The sequence below is a fragment of the Nannospalax galili genome, unplaced genomic scaffold, assembly GCF_000622305.1.
Source record: "Nannospalax galili isolate Female #2095 unplaced genomic scaffold, S.galili_v1.0 scaffold490, whole genome shotgun sequence".
Lineage (NCBI taxonomy): Eukaryota > Metazoa > Chordata > Mammalia > Rodentia > Spalacidae > Nannospalax > Nannospalax galili.
The window spans coordinates 314,600-334,506 of NW_008329666.1; the positions used below are offsets into that span (position 1 = coordinate 314,600).

The 19,907-nt window shown below is 38.6% G+C and overlaps 1 protein-coding gene across 1 annotated transcript in view; it reads right to left on the reverse strand.

Moving 5' to 3' along the window:
- Window positions 1–19,907, reverse strand: part of Slc27a6 (solute carrier family 27 member 6) — a 67,094-nt gene that overhangs the window by 20,723 nt on the left and 26,464 nt on the right. Inside the window, exons 3-4 of the mRNA XM_008840881.3 lie at window positions 17,710–17,868; window positions 15,295–15,419 (exon numbers count right to left, since the gene is read on the reverse strand). Coding sequence (XP_008839103.1) covers window positions 15,295–15,419; window positions 17,710–17,868 — 284 coding nt within the window. The remainder of the gene's footprint in view (window positions 1–15,294; window positions 15,420–17,709; window positions 17,869–19,907) is intronic.

The window sequence follows — 19,907 nt, forward strand, 5'->3', positions numbered from 1 at the left end:
AAATAAATTGTAGGATTTCAAGCCTTATGACTTATTTTGCTTGAACAGAGAACAATCTTTTATATGGCATGATTACTGGACACTTTTCAAGTTAGAGATGAGTTCTAAGAAGTATTATTTGTGAAATGCATTGGCATGGACAATATAAAAACAGACTTATAAATCAAATTCCATAGGCTTGAATTCTTGTGGGCAATAGTATATAAGTTTTCAATAAGATAGACAATCATCTTAATGAAACAGCTCATATAGAAAGTCAAATGATCAAAGCTAGCACCAACAGTGTTTTAAAAATAGCTATTTTTCTCTGGTTTAAAGGAAAAACTGAAAGAGTGTGAAGAAAGGTCAACTGACCCAATTTATAGTGTTATCGGAGAAAAGAAAATGCACACTTCTTTTATGTTGAAAGTCACAGACATCATAAAAAAACTTGTGTAATACAGAAAATATTAAAAGAAAACAAAATCTATATTGTTATTCTAATATTATTATGTTCAATTTTTATTTTTATCCGTGTATATGAGCATTTGTCCTGAATGTATTTACATACACACATGTACCCATGCATACAATGTTCGTGGAGCCCAGAAAAGAACATTGGATCCTTTGGAACTGGAGTTACAAGTGGTTGTTAGCTGCCATATCAGTGCTGGGAAATGAACCTGGGTCCTCTGCAAGAGCAGCCAGTGCTCTGAATGCCTGAGCCATCTCCTCAGCCCCATATTATTAATATTTTATATATCTATATATCTATGTTGTTATAACCACATTGTAATGCAGCTATGTAAAGTGCTCTATATATCTATACATCTATGTTGTTATAACCACATTGTAATGAAGCTATGTAAAGTGCTCTTGTAATGCAGCTATGTAAAGTGCTCTATATATCTATACATCTATGTTGTTATAACCACATTGTAATGCAGCTATGTAAAGTGCTCTATATATCTATACATCTATGTTGTTATAACCACATTGTAATGCAGCTATGTAAAGTGCTCTATATATCTATACATCTATGTTGTTATAACCACATTGTAATGCAGCTATGTAAAGTGCTCTGTTAATATGTTCCAAATACTGTTCTCAACTATTAACTTGCCTTAGTTTCTTTTCCTGTTACTTGATAAAATACACTGATAAAAGCAACTTAGGGTTTCTTTCAGCTCAAAGTTCAAGATCCTTATGATCCTTATGAAGTCCAGGAGGCAAGAGCTTGAAGCAGCTGCTCACATTGTATCCACAGCTGGGAACAGAGTACATTGTGTCCATGTAGGCAGCTCACTCCTTTTAATACAATCTAAGATCCCCTCCCAGGGAATGGTCCAGCTCAGGATTAAGACAGACATCCCAACATCAGTTAATCTAAGACAGTCCCTTAAAGGCATGCTCAGAGCAAACATCCTTCAACACAGATTTTCCATGGTTATATGATTACCATATAATTATACCACAATTTGTATACTTATCATTTATTTTTGATTTCCATATTGTTTTCAAATGTTCACCATTATTAATAATGCTAAACTAAGATAGGTCTAGTGGCTCACTCCTGCAATGACAGCATTCAGGAAGGTGGAGCTGAAACAGGAGGATTGCTGAGAGTTTGAGTTCCAGAACATAGTGAAACCCAGAACAACTTGGGTTACAATGTGAGACTGTACCAAAACAAACACAAATAATAATGGTAATATATCAATCTTACCATTAATGCTGATTAATCTTTATAGTTCATGAGAATAAATTCCTTGAAGAAGTCAATGGCTATAAATATTTTTATGAATCTGTTACCAAATTTCTGCCTAAATTATGGACCATGAGGTAATTACCACTGTCTAAAACTAAAGATTTTCATTTAATGTCAATTTAGTAAGATACAGTGTAGTTTGTAGATTTAGTTAACTTTTAAGCAAGTTGAATGTTGGCACTTAACAATATACACAAGATACTAGGCTTTTGTTATTTTGTATTAGTTACAATTCTTCTTCTTTTTCTTTTTTAACACAATAATCTGTTCATTTTTACAATGTGGGATACTCTGCTATTATTAATATTTCTTATCTTATGATTAAAGTATAAATTCCTATCATACAAATAGTAATAATAGTAACCCATGGCTTATTTCTTTATCTCTTTACATTGAACATTCACCTAGAATTAACTTTACAATGAAGATGCAACTTCTTTCATTTGACATGATGATTCATCTCATCTACAGTTAATTCAGATTTTGTTAAAGCCTAATTTTAAATCTATTCAGCAGCACTTATCAAAAGATTTGCAAATGAAGGTCTTCAGTTAGCAATCTTTCAGTTGAGTTAGTAGGTACAGGTATACAAAATACTTTCATTTTTATATTACTATTATTATTTTATTTTATCTTATTTTGTGTGTGTGAATGTATTGCCTGCATGTATATAAGTGCACCTGTGTCATGCAATGCTTATAGAGGTCAGAATAGGGTGTCAGATCCCCCTGAAATAGAGTTAGACACTTGTTAGCTGTCATATGGGTGCTGGAAATCAAACCCAAGTCCTCTGCAAGAGCAACCCATGCTCTTAACCACTGAGGCAACTCTCTATCCCTAAAAAACACTTCTAAAGAACTCTAAAGAATTCTCAAAATTCTTTCTTTAGATTAGAGTTGAGAATCCAGAAATTTGCACTTCCAAAAGTAAAACATCTCAACATTATTTTCCCAAGTGAAAGAAAGTCATTAGATCAGTGGTAATTGAGGTGATTGTTTAAAGTTACCAGAGTTAATCACTGTGGAAGGGGGAGAGAAAATACTGTAAGAGTCAGAGGCGGTGGCTGACCACAAGGAAAGCAGTTACTCATACAAACTCACAGCAATGATGATAGCATGGACAAGTCCCATGTAAGCTCAAGCCAGACAAAATTCCAGAATAGAAACAGGGAAATGGGTAAGACGCCCCAATCCTAGCTGAGGAACAACTGGTAACCAATAGCTACTGAGAGAGGGAGAGTCAATTTGCTTTAAGGGTGTGATGCTGGATAAGTAACGGAAGATCCAGTGGATGGACCCACACAGAAGGACATTTATAGACACAAATTTGAATCGATAGTCCTTTAAAAACTACATACATATGTATGCATACATATATATGTATATATCTACATACAATAGAGTGTAGGAAATTGGGCAGGGGCTAGTAAGAGAGGTGCAGATAGGAGAGGAGGTGCAAATATGATCAAAATATATTGTACAAAATTCATAAAAAAACAAATAAAATAAAACAAAGTTACCAGAGTCATTATTCACATTTTTCTTGCGATTCAAATTATGAATACAGAAATATACACAAATAACTGGAAATATTTACTTGGAATAATAATGATGTAAAATCATAAGCCATTATAGAAAATACCAAGGATAATCTTCTCTGATGCATACACTTATGCACATATACAATCTCACACATATACACATATTTGGAAGGAGGGAAAGAGACAAAAAAGTTTTAGAAATATTTTTTGCAAAGAAATGAAATTTTACTTTACATGAATGTGTATTATTGTGAAGTCTAAATCAAGTTTGGGCAAACTACAACCTTCAAGGGTCAAAAGCAGGCTATATGTGTGTTTACAGAGTTTTATTAAAGTATAGCCACAACCATTTATTTGCAGACCATCTATGGCATCTTTTGAGATACAGAGGCAGAATTAAGTAGCTGCGAGACAAACGCTACAACCCACAAAGCCACAACTGTTTATTATCAGGACTCCTTGTAGAAAAAGGTTGGCGACCTCTTTCCTAAATTATAAATAAGATACAAGGTACAAAAATGATTTCATATGAACACAAACAGCACCACTTGGTTCACTAGATAAAGACACCAATGCTGTAAATGTTGGTTCATTAAGTTTTCTCGTATGTCTTCATTTTGTGTCTTTCTCTGAAGGGGTTTTATATTAGTAGGAATAAGTAGGAGTTGTTTTCAATCTGTATTTATCTATATTCAAAGGCTTGGCTTCCTATGCACATGGGGTAGGTGGACAAAATATTGTTTGACTCTGCCTTTATAAAGAACTACCCAGCTATTGATATTGTGAACCTCACAGGTGCCCATGAGAGAGGATGAGACGCCAGAGGAGGACCTCAAGTGCCCTTGGGTACACAACATTCACCTGCCACCAACTGGTACTGGGAGATGGGCAGCATCAGGGATAGTAACCAAGGTGGTACTGGCTGTGGCAGCACATGGCTCTAATTCCACACATGGGAAGCAGTGGTAAGAAGATCATGAGTTTGAGCTCAGCCTGCACTACCCTAAAAAGATGGCAAGGTGAGAAATTTAGTTATATTTCCAGTAACAGAAAAGAAGAGCCTGCAGAAGGACAAATGTGAGGAACAAACCACACAGGAGCTGGCAAAGGGAACCTTAAAAAGCAACCGAGGAGTGTTTGGCACTGAGAGGAAGGTCCGATGGCTGCTAATTATACCGGATTTTATGTTTTGTTGTGATGTGCTATGAATCATACAAAAACACAACCAAATCTTGCTGATATACTATGTAATTTCAGAAATATTTTTCTCAGTTAAAAAAATCCTTACCCCAGCCTCCTTTAAATAAATTTCTCTTTTTTTTTCTTGTTCTTTCTTATAGAAATGACTTTTACAATATGGGCACAATCTGGACTAAAGACTGTTATCTAACCTTGCAATGAAAAATTACTGTTTATAATGTAAGCAAGCTTACTGAGCCCTATGTGCTCCTCTTGTGACATGGTCACCTTGTCTTAATCCCTCAGGACCCCTCCTTGTCCTCCAATCAAGATGGTTTAAGATAGAGTATGACTGTGCCTATGCAAGGCTTACATATCAAAGCGCTAAAAGCAGCATACTTTTCTCATTGCAAACACTGAGAGAAATTGAGTGTCCGATATTCTAGGCTTAGGAATCAAAGAGCAAGATTATCTGATAAGATAAGGGTGGGTTCTGACTTTTACTTCCCCATTTTTTTGTTTTTTGTTTTGTTTTGTTTTTTTTTGCTGCAGGTACTGTTTCAATAAGAAAGAAAGAAAAAAAAAAAAAAAGGACTGAAGCCCTTGCTTGGGAGCACAATTCTGAGAGACATCAATTCTAGTAGTTTGAGTCCACTCATGACCTTAAAACCGATGCTAAGAGTCAGGCTGTTTCTTTACTAAGGCATAAAATCATAATATGGCTTAGAAATGCTGACTTTCTAAAGGCATGTGCGTGCTACTAAATACCATTAGCATGTTGGGAACGAGATTAGGAGAGTGCGACTATATAGAAGCACAGTTAGATGACTGAGTGAACACACAGCACCCACTCAGATACGCTAACAAGTGGAAAACAGAGTGATGGATGGAAACAGAGAAGAGATGCAACTGTACAAACTCTCTCTCTCTCTCTTCCTTTTTTGGACCGGCTCTCTATCATACACATGAGAGAGAGATGGGGGGGGGATAGACAAAGGACCATTTCTTCTTGGACGCTGGGAAAGTATTAAAGTACTGTTAAAGCGTTGTTAAAATCTGCTACTGGGCAGTAAGATGGCTCAGTGGGTCAAGACACTTACTGCAAGACTGATGACCCAAGTTCAATTCCAGGACTCACATGGTAGGAGAGAACAGACTCCAAGTTGTCCTCTGACCTCTGCATTTGTCAACACACATACAAACATGTAAGTAAATAACCAAAAGTTACTATTATTATCCACAGTAAGTTCTTTAACATTACACTGTAAACAGTCCTTTTGATGTTTATATTTGTGTAAATAAGCAAACACACTGGAGATGGGGCATTTGACTTCTTAATTAGCTGCTGCTGAAGTCTCCCTGGTTGTCCTAAGCCAAAGGGATGCTCAGTCTAGCAGCTAAGCTAATCAGACCACACTTGTGACAGCACCAGCTGTCTGGAACACTGCATAGATGGCTCGAGGCAATCATGTAATGCCCTGGCTCCTGAAGGCTCAATCCCAGCAGGGGGCAGTTTGAACAGGCTACATCACATTTTCTGTTATCACAGGCATCACTGAACTCTAGATGACCCTGTAACCATTTCCATCCTGGCCAGAGGGGGAGCACTTCTGGTGAGGAGACAAATGTGACTGCTGCTAAGAGGCAAGGCTATTATTATTGGTCCAAAAACCTAAGCCTCAACAACTATGATAGGCAGTAAGAGCACTGGCTGTGATGACACACACAGAGAAAATGGTCTTTGGGCGCTCCATAGCAGGCCTATTCAGCTTCCTCAGTGAGTTGTCCGGGAGACAGTCTCACATGCTGTTTCCCCTAGCATGGCAGCATTAGGGCCAATAAAGGCTTTTCTCCAGCGGTCTTTTCTGGCCTACTTTCAGTGATGTGAGCTGAGCTGGTAACCTGAAAAAAAGAAGCAGGAGAGACTGGCAGGGGTGGCAGAGGCTGCTGCAGTTGATTTCACAGAAAAGGCCTTGGGGCTGCTGCTTGACAACCAAAGCAGCAGCTGTGGATCCAGAGATGCCCAACAGTGCCAGAGACGGCAGCTGCTGTGGACTGGTTCCTGCCTGGCAGCCCTTGGTGACCCCAGTCACTAATAACAAGGACCTATGCCTGAATGATCTAGTCCATGCCCCATGCCTCATCCCTGGTCTCTTAGTGACCCACTGCATCCCAAGTGGCAATGGCCACTCCAGCTACCACCTGCTCCCATGGTCTCAGTGGAGGTGGAGGCAGTCACTCCAAGTCATTCCTGTAGTGGTAAATGAGTTCTAGAAGAGTAGGGAGTGGCTGGAAGAAGTCAAAGAAAACCAGCAAGCTCTGATCACTCGAAGAATTCCAGAGAGCTGTCAAAACTTCAAGGCCAAAGGTCTCAGACCCCAGGCTGAGAACTGCAACACGGGTTGCTGTCAACAACCAAAGGTGATGATACTCAAGGGCTACACAGACACTGAAATAAACTATAGGGTTAAATGTCCCAGCAGAGGTTATTTGAGGCCTACAAGGGACTGTAGCACACAGGGTACCCGAGGCCTGCACTGACTGTAAAACACAGGGTGTCCGAGGCCTGCACCAACTGTAGCACACAGGGTAATACTTGCTACTTTCCCACCTGTGTACTGCTCCTACTGTACTGATCCATCACTGCCAAGCACTAATGGAAACAAAGCTGCTAGGGACTAACCTCTGATAAAACCTCTCCTTCCTCCCGATGACTTCTATCCCAGAACATGAGCGAAAGAACCCATAGCCAGCTGACTGTGAGAAGAAGTTACCAGTAAGAGACAAAGAACCTACATGGGGTCTGAGGGTCCGAGCTCAGTCGTGCCTCACAGCAGGTGCTATCACCCCGAGCCCTCCTGCTCGCCACCCCATTCTGTCCTTCACTGTACCCACCACCCAGGCCGTTCTGTCCTTCACTGTACCCACTACCCAGGGCAGCACAAAGCGTGGTATCTACAATTGGGCCCAGTGCACAAAGGGGTTCGTAATGTGTGTATTGGGTAGTGATTTCCTCCAAATTGTGATACTCCCTTCTGGAGGAAGGAGGGAGACTCATAAGACCCAGGAAGGTAACAAAACTCAAAATGAGTTCAGTAGCTCTCAAAATAGGATCTAGGAAGGCCAGAAAGAGATGTCTCTGAAGTTCCTGCCCAAGGCTGCATATATCAATTGCTGGCGCAGAGACGACTCTCTTCAGTGGGGCCACCTGCAAGCTGTTCAGAGAGCTCCAAGGATCCAGCTTGCGAGGGTCATCTGTCACCCATTCCAGGGCCTTGAAGCACTGTGGCTGCCTTTGAGTCACCCATGCCCCTGCAAGCAACCTCTCACACGTTTCTGTGAGTAATCTCATTAAACTCACTAGTGCACCAAGCTAGACTCAAATGGAATCATTTACTGGGTCTGCAGTCAGTACCCTGTCTGCAGATAATAGACACATGTTCATGTCTCTGAAGGAAATTTTTTTTCTTTAATTTTTTTTGCTTGCATTGCTTGTAACAGTGTACAAGGAGGAAGAAAGTGGAAGAGAGAAGACACCACCTCAAAAAGAGTCAAAAGTCCACGCTTCATCCCACCAGCACTGTCCCAGTGACTCCAGTAACTGGAAGCCATCAAAGCATGAGCTTCTAATTCCGTAAACTTCTCTTTATTTAATGAATCTGAAAAAGCATACAGAACTTTACTCTCAAGTAATTACATGTTCACAGGAGAGAGAGAGAGAGAGAGAGAGAGAGAGAGAGAGAGAGAGAGAGAGAGAAATATAGGCCAATTTCTAAAACCTAGAAAACATTTACTCTTCAGCCACTTAAAGTCCTTCTTAAATTAAAAAGAGAATTTGCTGAGCTAGTCAGAGCTTTTGGCACAGAGACCCAAGGGTATGGGTTTCAGTGGACATTCCCAGCTGGCTTCAGTACCATGCACTAGACTGATGGACAGATAACCACAAAGGAGTCATACCAACCCCATCTGAGGCTCTGGCTTTTAAAAAGCTTTTTGTTGAGCTGTTATCTGATGAGGCAGGGACTGGACAGAAGTTACCTCCTACCAGATCAACAATTCTCTCCCAGAAACAAAGCCCCTTTCTCCTAGAACTCAGTTCAACCCTACTCTAAGAAACCTTAACACAATCAGGCTTAATACCTTCTTTAGATACCTAAGAAAGTGAAACTCAAAACAGTTTTTCTTCAAAAGCAGGAAATTTTACATAGCCTGAAGATCTGAGGAAATAAGAATGTTTGTTGCTCCAGAAGAGGCAGAAGGGAAGCCGAAAGCCGTGCAGTAAATCACCCCTGCCTCCAGCCCAGCGTGGTGGGTGAGCTGGTGCACAAAACAGGGTCATTCCTAAAAGATCATTTAAAACAGAAACAGCATATGTTAGGATTTTGACCCTTCTGCCTTGATCCTAGGTGAGACCTCTTCTTCGTCAAGCCTACTGATAATTACACATGCATGCGTGTCCCAGCTTCACACCTCTGCAGCAGTCAGAACATGCTGAAACAAGACAGGCAGCCAGTCAAGCAGGAATTAGAGAATGGGGGCAAGGTAAGAGAGAATTCAGTAGGAAGGTAGGCCATGGTGGGGCAGGAAACCGGACCAGGAGAGCTGGCCCTCTTGCTCTGAAGCATGAGAGGGTTTCTGGAAAGCATGGGCAGGGCCTCTTCAACAAAAGATAAGGCTCCGTCTAAAGGAGAGTCCCACAAGGCTGATGGCCCAGACTGCAGCCCTTAAAAGTCTTCCTATTACATCTCGAATCGGGATTTCTGCAGGTCATGATTTTGCACAAGCCAGTTCCCTCTCTGTGTATGTAGTAAGGGAAAAGGCCATGGAGAAAACTGTAAGTTATTCATGTATGTTGCAGTGAAAATAGATGCTGGAGTTAAGAATAAGGTTAGTGTTAAAACAGCAAAATCAGGAACACTAGAAATGAGAAGCGTAGTCTCAGCTCAGTACCAGACAAACAGAAAGGTAGGAGAAACGCAAGGCTCCACGCCAGTGTCGACAGGCCAGCTGGCCTAAAGACTCAGGAACGTATGTAAGGGACTATGTATACATACCCTGCTTCCAGTGCAGCTAATTCTGACAGACTAAGTGAAGATAGCATCTCACAAAGCCTCCCCACTCCCATCCATTTGAGGAAAGAGATCCTACAGACAAGGAGTTAACCAAGCGGTAGAATATTAACGTGGCTTCTGGACGGCTCAGAGAACAAACCAAGCACAGCGTAGTTAACAGCATGTGAGACACCCGGATCACCTAATGACAAGCTATGTAGACTGGGTTAGCCTCAAACTCACAGAGATCCACCTGCCTCAGTCTCCTGAGTACTGGGATTAAGACATGGCCACCACGCCTGGCAAATCTCCATTTACTTCAAATTTGCAAAAGGTTTATAATTTACCTAGATGCTTGACCAACATTTAGGACTTTTCCTTGATGTATTTATTCCTTCACTCCCCATTCCTGCCCTAACAAGTCCTGCTGGTTGTTAAGGTTCTCTCCTCCAAGTTGTGTAAACGCACATGACCGAACCCATGGATGGCCCAGCCACTCTCTCCTCATCAAACGTCCGAGCTGTGTCCTGGGGGTTCTTCCTTTCCACACTCTTCTGTGCTGGTTTACTACAGATTTTCAGTTCCTGCATCCCACTTGTCATGTCAGGTCCTTAGCTTACATGTCACTATTTAAGGAAAGTGTCCGGAACCGTTCAGTATAATTAGTACTGCCTGCTCTATCACCCATCATTCTGCAACGCCCCGCCCCCAGCCAATCCTGTTTATGAGCACTTGTCACTGTTTATAGTTGCTTTTTCAAAAGTACAAGTACTTATTTTAATTAGATATACATTTTAAGGCAATATTAGAGGTGTCTTGAGTACATCAGTGTAACCTAAGGAATCTAATCTTTAAACATTATTTTTAAGTCTCAACATTCATAAACCCTGTTTACACTTTCGTTCTTATTTTATTGTTTTTTAAGGACAAACTCTTACTTTATTATACAGAATTCATAATCATATTTACATTAAAAAATTTTATGTTTATTTAATTGTGGTTTTCTTTTTACTATCAGCACAAATATATTTGGTGGTGTTACAAGTCTTTTTTAATGTAATATTTTTACTAATTCTTTAAGAATTTCGTATATGGATACAACGTAATTTTAATATATTCACCCTTCACCCCCCAATTTCCCCCCAACTCCTTGTCTAAGGTTCTTTTTTCAATCTCTAGAAGATCAATTAAGTGCTCTACAGCTTCTGTAGGGCACAGGTGAAGGCACACTGGGGCTGCAGAAGAGCAATAGAAAAACGATGGAAAACATTTTGGTGCCTGGGAATGGGAGAGGTCCAACGTCAGGCCTGCTGCCCAGGACCACATGTGGAGTCAAGACCTTAGCTGGATATCAAGGGAAGTGGGAAGTCTATTCTTGAGAATCAGTCCTCGCAAGAGTAGAAACTGGAAATGACAGAAACCTCCCCATCCTCATCATAACTAACACAGAAGCAAAGGCACTGCTGTGCACAACTTGGGACCTCAGGGGAGGGCTCTGGGGATGCAGCCCCTCAGAGAGGGCTGAAACTGCTGCCTCCGTCCTCCAATCCGCTCCACCGTCAGCCCACCACTGGAGGAATGGGGAGCCATGGTTCACAGTTACTTTGTCATGCGTTTTCTGGTCTATTTTCTTTCCCTGTCCCTGCATCATTCACAAAGATAAGCCACAAAGGTACAACAGCACTTGCAGGAATGAACACAGGAGTGAATGGCAGATTGGGTCTTCTCCCTAGGGAGTCCTGGGCATTAATCCTGGGCATGACCGTTGACTGCATTAGGTTGCCCATGTGAGATAATCTGCTGTAAGACTCCCTCACAGGCTTGTTGATGTCTAGGGCTCCACCTTCCTCAGTGGCCTCATTGAAGACAGTATCGATGATTAAGAAACGCTCCAGAGAAAGAGGGGATGTGGCAGCTAGACACAAAGATGGAGACAGGCTTCCAGTTGGGAAAAACAATCTTAAGGAAATTTGATGCCACTCTACATAAACATTTAACTCCGATTGGGATTTTTGCCTGCAGGTAAATCTCCTTTGGACTATACTATACTATTCCCTTGAGATTACAACAAATCTGGATTTACTTAAAGAACGTGATTTCATTATCTTCATTTCAGTATTTCTTTGAAACAAATGTGTGTGAGAGTTCAGTCAAGGTTTATGAGATATTTAATTTTGATTCTTTGAAGGTGAAGAATGTCTCACTGGCCCTGCCTGCCATCACTACCCAGCTGGCTGCATGGCAGGCTCTGCCCTGTCCCTTCAAGGGAAGTTCATGGAAGGGACTAGTGGACAATAAAAAGTAAGATGGTTTGAATGGGTACATTATAACAAACGATTATTTTCTTCCTTTTCTAGTCTTTAATGCATGAACTGCTTATAGCTATTTCATAGGAAATCAACAACAAGGTGTACGGTAATGCAATGCTTCTCTTCTTAAAAAAAATCATACAATGCCTCCTTTGGGGAGGAGTTTATATTTATTTTCATATTTAAATACAGTCATATTTATTTTCATTTCTCTTCCTCATTTGAGACTCAGAAAAGCATCTAGACATTGTTTCATAAGAAATTTTCTTCAGCAATTTAAAATAACAAATTAAGATTAATTTAAAAATTCTATTTTCAGTCTTAAATCTCTTATATTCTTTGCTGATATATTTTCCCTAAATTAGTGTAATTTAAACCAGAAAATTTCAAAGAATATTTCATTTCATAAAAATTCAAAGGCAAATACTAAGGAAAATAATTATAAACAATGTTATAAACTATTACTTTATTATATTAAATAAAATTATGCAAAAAACATTGCCAAAGAGATAAATGAATTAAAAGTCTCAAAAGAGACATTTTGAAAGGGTAATGCAGATAGAAAATTGTCCTGTCTTTCTAGTTATCTAAATAGAAAATTCATGTTAGTATGTTTCCAGTTTATAAAAAAAATATGAAATTAGTTTTTCTATAATTTCAAGAAAATCTTTGGTGTCCTTTCTTCAAAGAAAATAACCAAGAAGCCTAAGTAAACTAGGTTTCCTTCCTACTGTTTGAGAAGGCAAATCATGAAGATTTGCCTCTTCTGTTCTGCAGACTTTTCAGGAGCCCCAAGGATGTCTAGTTCTCCAGGAAGCATGAAAAAGAGTCATTTTCAATAGGCATATTCCCATGTGGTGAAAAGATTTTAAATTACTGCAATCACTTTAAACAGTAGTCCTGAAATATGTCATAATAAAATCACAAAAAATCCATATACTTTGACTTCTGAGACACTATGCTATCTATATTGCATGAAAATATTAACTACACATTTTTCAGGTTCATAAAATTGTAGCAAAGCATGAGTGTGTATTCAATTAGTCCACAGAACTCTCACATGATCTAGCCAAACCTCTTCTAGGATCCAACAGGTATATTCAAGTTAGCATAAAATAGAGATTCTGGTCTTCAGTGTTTATTCACAATAACTAAGAGTTGGAGGCAGGCTAGATGTCCAACATGCAAATAGATAAAAAGATGTGATTATGTACACAGTTAAATTTTATTTACCAATAGTGAAGAATGAAATTATGGCATTCACAGGAAAATGGATGGAACTGGATGGAGATCATTGTATTGAGTGCCAGACTCAGAATGACAAATATCTGTTTTCTTATATGTAGACTCTATTTGGATTTGTGGTGCATGTGTATGTGTGTGTGACAGAAAAAGAGAAAGACCTATGAGGGAGGGGAGGGAGACGCCTAAAGAGAAGAGAGGAGAGAACAAGAGGGTAATGAAATATGTAAAACATAAAAGCAGAAGGGGAACTATTCTGGGTAAGGAAGGTGACCAGCAAGTGGGGAGAAGAGAAAGAAATAGGCCATGGGGGTGAGTAAAAACAAAGTATAATTATATATATGTATATATTATGTATGTATATGTATAAAAAGTTACAACAAACCCATTTCTTTTTTGTTATTTTTGGTTTTTTTTAATATTTTATTTATTATTTTTATTTTATGTGTATGTGTGTATTGCCTACATGTAGGGAAGTGCACTCATGGTGTGCAATGCAGGCAGAGGACAGGGTCTTCTGCAAGAACAGCCAGTGTTCTTAACCACCGAGCCATCTCTCCAGCCCCCATTGTTTTAATTATTTCAAAAAAATAATAAAATGTATAACTGAGAAATGACCCTATACTAGCCAATAATTAATTGTATTACAGGATGAGAAGAAATTGGAATGGCTAGATTATTTCCAAAGAAGATCAAAAGCATCATTAGGTAGAATTTTCTATGCCTTGTACCACTTACCATCATGGAACCTCATCAAGAGTGCTTTAATCTTACTGGGGATAACTAATGTCCTAAATTAACTTAGTGCAGATATAATGTCACCTAAGAATACATGGAAAGCTAGAAGATAAAACATATATGGATATTATAATTGTTAATTGTTTTGTAAGACACTTAAGGTAAGACTATGGGGGTTAGAGAGATGGCTCAGCGTTTAAGAGCACTGATTGCTCTTGCAGAGGACCTGGGTTTGATTCCCAGCATCCATATTGTGGCTAACAACCACCCATAACTCCAGTTCCAGGGGATCAGTCACCCTCTTCGGATCTCCTCAGCAGTGCACAACACAGGTGCACTTACATCATGCAGGCAATACACTCACATATAAAATAAAAATAACAAAATATTAAAAAAGACTATGATCCTCTCTGAAACAAAGCCTTCACATAAAACGTTTCTCTGGATCATCACGACAGCTATGGATCTATGAACTGATAGCCGTTTGCCATTTGAAACATTCCTATACTCTTGATTAAAAAAAAAATACAAGTGGCTTCACTTGTGACAGAAGGAGGAAGTTAGGAGGAAGATAGTAACTCTCCCTATGGTGAAGTCCAAACTCATGAATAAAAACAACCTGGAGATCAGACTACCCAAGTTCACATTATTTTCTGTGTTCATCATTTCTGTGCAATTCAATATATTTAATACAGTTTTATGTAAATGGTCCCAGCCAGGGACAGCAGTCACCATCAACCCCTTGTGAGATGTGAGAGTGAGAGACCTCAGTCTAGGAAGGCACAGCTCAGAGGCCATGGCTCTGCTGTCCAACCCTACGCAGGGCAGCGTGCTCTACCGCTGTTCTGGAAGGGGCTTTACTGATTTTATTACACACAAAAAACATCATTTGTAGGCAGCCTCAAGGGTGTTGAGAAAATCAGAAAGTTAAAACAAAAATTTGGAAAGATAAATGAAACCAAAGACAAGGACAAAAAAAGCAAACAAGTGACAAAGACAAACCAGGCTCTGACAGATCTCTGTGCCTGTTTTTCCCGTGTTGGCAGGCGATCAAAATATCACAAGAATGGCTGCTTTAGCTGGTGAAATCAGTACATGTAAATTCTCCTTTTACAATAAAACAGGAATATATGCCAATATAATCATTTATTCAGAACATAGAGAAACTACAATCAGTGTCATTTTTTAGACACCAGCATTTTAAAGCACTATCCATTTTGTACTTGCAATAATTTTATTGTAAGCATAACGTGAATCTAATTTCATAATAGAAATCTGAATTAGCCCGAACTCGAAGTGAACTAGATCCTGGATCCTTTCTGCCCCTCTACAGAACAAAACTCATTATTAGCACTTTCCTGTGTATTTATCTTATCTTATATCTTAGATAAATTATGTTTCTGGAGGGGTGTGGAGTGAAAACAAAGAAAGAAAAATTACCTTTACTCCCAGTACTTATTCTTTCTGAAATCTTTGGTTTTCTCTTACCTTAGGTTGTTTGCAAAGATAGCGGCAAAGTTCTCCAATATACTGAAACACAGTCACATTGTATTTTTTGCAATCACTCCAAAACTGGCTTGCAGAGAATTTCTTCTTTAACACACAAGTGGCCCCTATAAGAAAGGGGAAAATAGTGATTAAGGAACAACCTCACAGGCAGAATTAACTTAAAGCACAAATGATGTTACTGTCTCAACATGTGTGCCCACTTCTTAGGCTTTGAGAACTCATCAACCATTTATACCAAGTTCATTTGAAAACATTGCTTTTAGAAAATAAACTTTTGACAAATTCATATGGTAGCTATGCATTTTGACTGCAAATACCTGTGTCCATCGCCCATTGAATGCACCCAATCTCTGATTGCAAATGTGCTTTTTTATAATATATAGAATGAAAGCAACCATCAAAATAAGTAAAGTTATAAGTTTTAGAGCATTTTCATTCAAAGGTCATCTTTCTTCCCAGAGACAAAGAATATTGACTCACTTTGACCTTGCATATAAACATAGTTTGTTTTTAAAAGCTTTAAAGCAGTCTCAGCATACCTTGAATCTGAGATTTAATAAGCTAGACTAAAACACCACCAAAAGTTCATCAGTGAGCACAGAACCTCGTTATAACAACCTGGTTTTTAAAAGGTGCCCTATTTTTAACTGGGATATAATTCACATGAAAAATACTTCACAACTTCAAGTGAGCGAGCCAGTGTTCATATAGTCACAAACATCTCACCATCATTATCTAATTCCAGTATTTTTTTTCTAGCATCCCCCCACAAAGTATATCTGCTGTTAGCAGTCAGTCCCATACCCAATTTTGCCTCACCCCTGGTGATTCATACGCTTCCTGACTCTAAGCTGTCCCGTTATGGACTAATGTCATGTTTCAGGCTGTCTTCATTTACTACAAAGTGGTACATTCCAGTTTCATTTATGCTGCAGCATATATCAATACTTCATTTTCTTTATGGTTGGTTATGTCCATGGATATATAATATTCTATTTGTCATTTTGCCAGTTAATGGGTACCTGGATTGCTTATATTTTGGGTCATCAAGATTAATGCTGATATGCACACATGACTGCATGTTTTCAGTCCCTTTGGGCATGAATCTACACATAGAATCACTGGGTTATATGACTACCTCATCTTTCACAACAGTGAAACAGTTCACAACAGTGTGCCTAGGTCTGAATTCCAACACAAACACCTGTGCTTGTTGTCATGCCCTGCATCACACAGGATGGAGAGGATGGAGTCTTGCACTCAACTCCACTTATGGAGGCTCCAGAAAGGATGCTGGAAACAGTGATCCAGCCCAAGGCACCATAACAGGTATTAGCCTGGCAGTAGTGTTTTTGGGGCTCTGCCTGGCATTAGGTTCCACATGGCACATTTGGTATTGGGCTTCACAAGCAGGCCTAGTTCAAATCTCTCTCTCTTCCTCTCTCTCTCTCTCTCTCTCTCTCTCTCTCTCTCTCTCCCTCCAGTATGCCCTTTTTTTGGTTATATTAGAAGCAGGTGCTGTGGTCTATTGCCTGGTTTTCTTAAAGGTAGTTCGGTGTACACATAAATGTCATCTTTCTGTGTCTGTGGAGAAATGGTTACCAGGGTTTTACTCAGCTGTCATCCTCTCTTACCCTACCTCCAACAATCCAGTCTCGACAACAATCTATATCATTCTACATAATCTCACATGCAATTACTGATACTTTTTAACTTGGATATTGATCACAGTTCTGAATAAACTACTGTAGAAATACTATACTGTGTCAGGCATAAACAAATAGTAATAGATGTTCTCTTCAGAGCTAGTAAATGAAACATAATCCTGCATGTTTATGAATAGAATCTACTGAATCATAGGCTCTATTTGAGGACTTCATGGGTGTTTGGGGCAGATTGGCTGTGATTAAAAAAGGCCTTAACAATCCCCGCCCCCTTCTGTTTGATATAGATTTGCTCTTCCCTTGAAGAGGTGGAGTCCATTCTCCCACCCCTCAAATCTTGACTCTGGACTAAACTTTGACTTGTTTTGATCAATAGAATGCTGCTGAATCCCTGGGATTTCTAAAACGTGCTCTAAACGGGGCTGCTGCTTACTTGAAACATTCCTGAGATTGTCTGAGGATCCTGTGGCAAGTCTCTGAAGAATGAGAAACCACAGGAGAAAGCAGCCCTGGATACAGACTGCTGCAGTCACATGGCCAAATGCCTTGACCTTGACCTTTGTACTTTAGGAGTATGCTTTGTCATGAAAATGTGCCCTTTCCAGAAATACTATGTTGTGATTATACAATATGCATGCAGTCTCTCTGAAGTCTGTGTATAAGCTCTAATGAATGTATGTTCTGAGTAGACATTTTGAAAACTTATCAAAAAAAAAAAAACAAAACATACCCAACTCAACACATCCACCAATGCCAAGGAGAGATGCTGAGCTATGATACAGAGGGAGGGTTATATAAACGATGTCATCAGCTGTGCAGCCGAAAGCCCACAGTCCAACAGATCCCTTTAGAACCTGCAACTGGCTAATCACAGCTGCTTTGGGTAGACCTGGAAGATAAGAAAAGAAAGGTTTATTTACCCACACGCATTGTGAAGCCACAGTTCTCTAAAGGACTCATGTCTATTTTAGAGATGCTGCAGACTGACCTCAGCAAAGTAAGGTAGTATGATTATGGAAAGGTGAAATATAGCAAGGAGAGAACCAGAATTATCTTGGGCAGAAAACAGCTGTTTACTTTTAATCTTTGCATGTGACCTAATAGTCTGACGACACGTAAGTAAATCATTTGGAAGGTGCTGTTAAGCTTATTTCTAGTTTCCACCAACCTATAGCTGAGAATGCTCTAAACTAATATCTGAAACATAATGAAACAGTTATCTCCACTTTCCTGTAGCCTGCTTGCCTAATGCCCCACCAATGTATTAGCTGAAAGTATTTTTTTATAATCCTCTTTGTTCTAAGCTACAAATGTTCATGCAGCCTCTTCCAAGGCAGAACATGTCCTCTAGGGCAACATGAATCTGTTTTCTAGGATGACAGCCACTCATGTTTGGTTCAGAAAAAAAAACAAAAAACAAAAAACAAAACAAAACAAAAAAACTATTTCTCATTTTTTAAAGCAGGATTGTTATTTTGGGATATATATATGTGTGTGTGTGTGTGTGTGTGTGTGTGTGTGTGTGTGCATATAAACAAGAGAAAGATTATCCTGGCATCAACTATACAAGGAATCGAGGCAAAACCATTAGATTATTCCCAATGCCTTGTAAGGATACATGCAGTGTGAATTGCTGTTGTAATGAAGTTCTAGAATCTTTATTCCAACCAAAACAGGACAAAATTATGTAAAATGGCTCAAAATCAAAGGGTAGTATCTGATAGAAAAATGCCAAAAATGATAACATCTGAAAATATATGTCTCCAAGTGAGGGAAATCTTAACATTACAAACAAAATTACATTTGAAATAAAGTTTTCTGGAGCATAATTCTTGTTCCAAGTAGGGCTCTCAAGTATAGACCATTTATTTTCTCATGTTTAACATGAACTATGATATGGTCATTTTAAAATGTAAGATTCGCAAAAACAATGAGTCTTTCTGTAAGAAACAGTATATTTTAAAATGAAATGGAGATCTTTTTAAAAGTTAAAAACTCATTCAATTTTATGTCTTACAGGGTTTATACTGAGTTCAATAGTGTATAACTATTAATTCAACTGTGAACCTAAAAAACTTATAGCCACTTTTGAAAGTTATGTATCTTTGCTTTGGAAATTGTTGAGTATGTTAAAGCTGTAATGAAATGCTTCTTCTAATAAAAAAAAAAGAAAGAAAAAAATATGTAAGATTCATGAAATCTGTCGGAACTATCCCATGCACTGAAGTCAAACACAATTGTCCTTTTCTGTTCTAGCCTTCCTCCTCATGCAATTAATATCTGTTTTTAAAAAATGGAAGTTTACTAGTGCTTATAAAATACTATAGCATACAGAAGTAGTCAAAGACTGAAAAAACATAATTTAAGATTCATATTTCCTAGTAAGGTAATAGCCTCTCATGGCGTTATAATTAGTTTTTTTTTTAGTTGAAAAGTCAATTTTAAAAAATAAATAACAATAATGAACAATATCCATGATCAGTTAATCCACATACATATTGTGTATGAAGCATGACATTAGCTGAGCTTTTAGATAACATTGCTGATAAGATTATCTGCCAATTGATTTTATATCACAGATCTAAAGAAGACATAACTTGACTGTGTAAAATGATTAAATATGATAAAACATTCTTTTCCTATGGCTGTTCAAGAAAAATATCTCGAACAGATGAAATGAATTATTACATTAATTTAAAAATCATAATTCCTTTAAGAATAGGTTTTTTTTTATTAGAAGAAGCGTTTCATTACAACAGCATTAACCTATTCAATAACATTTTTCTGAGCTAGGGTACATCTCTTTCAAAATTGGCTGTACATTTTTAGGTTTACAGATGAATTACTATGCTTGGACAATCTTTTATTCATTATAAACTCTATAAGACATAAAATTAAATGAGGTTCCAACGTTTAAAAAAGATCTCC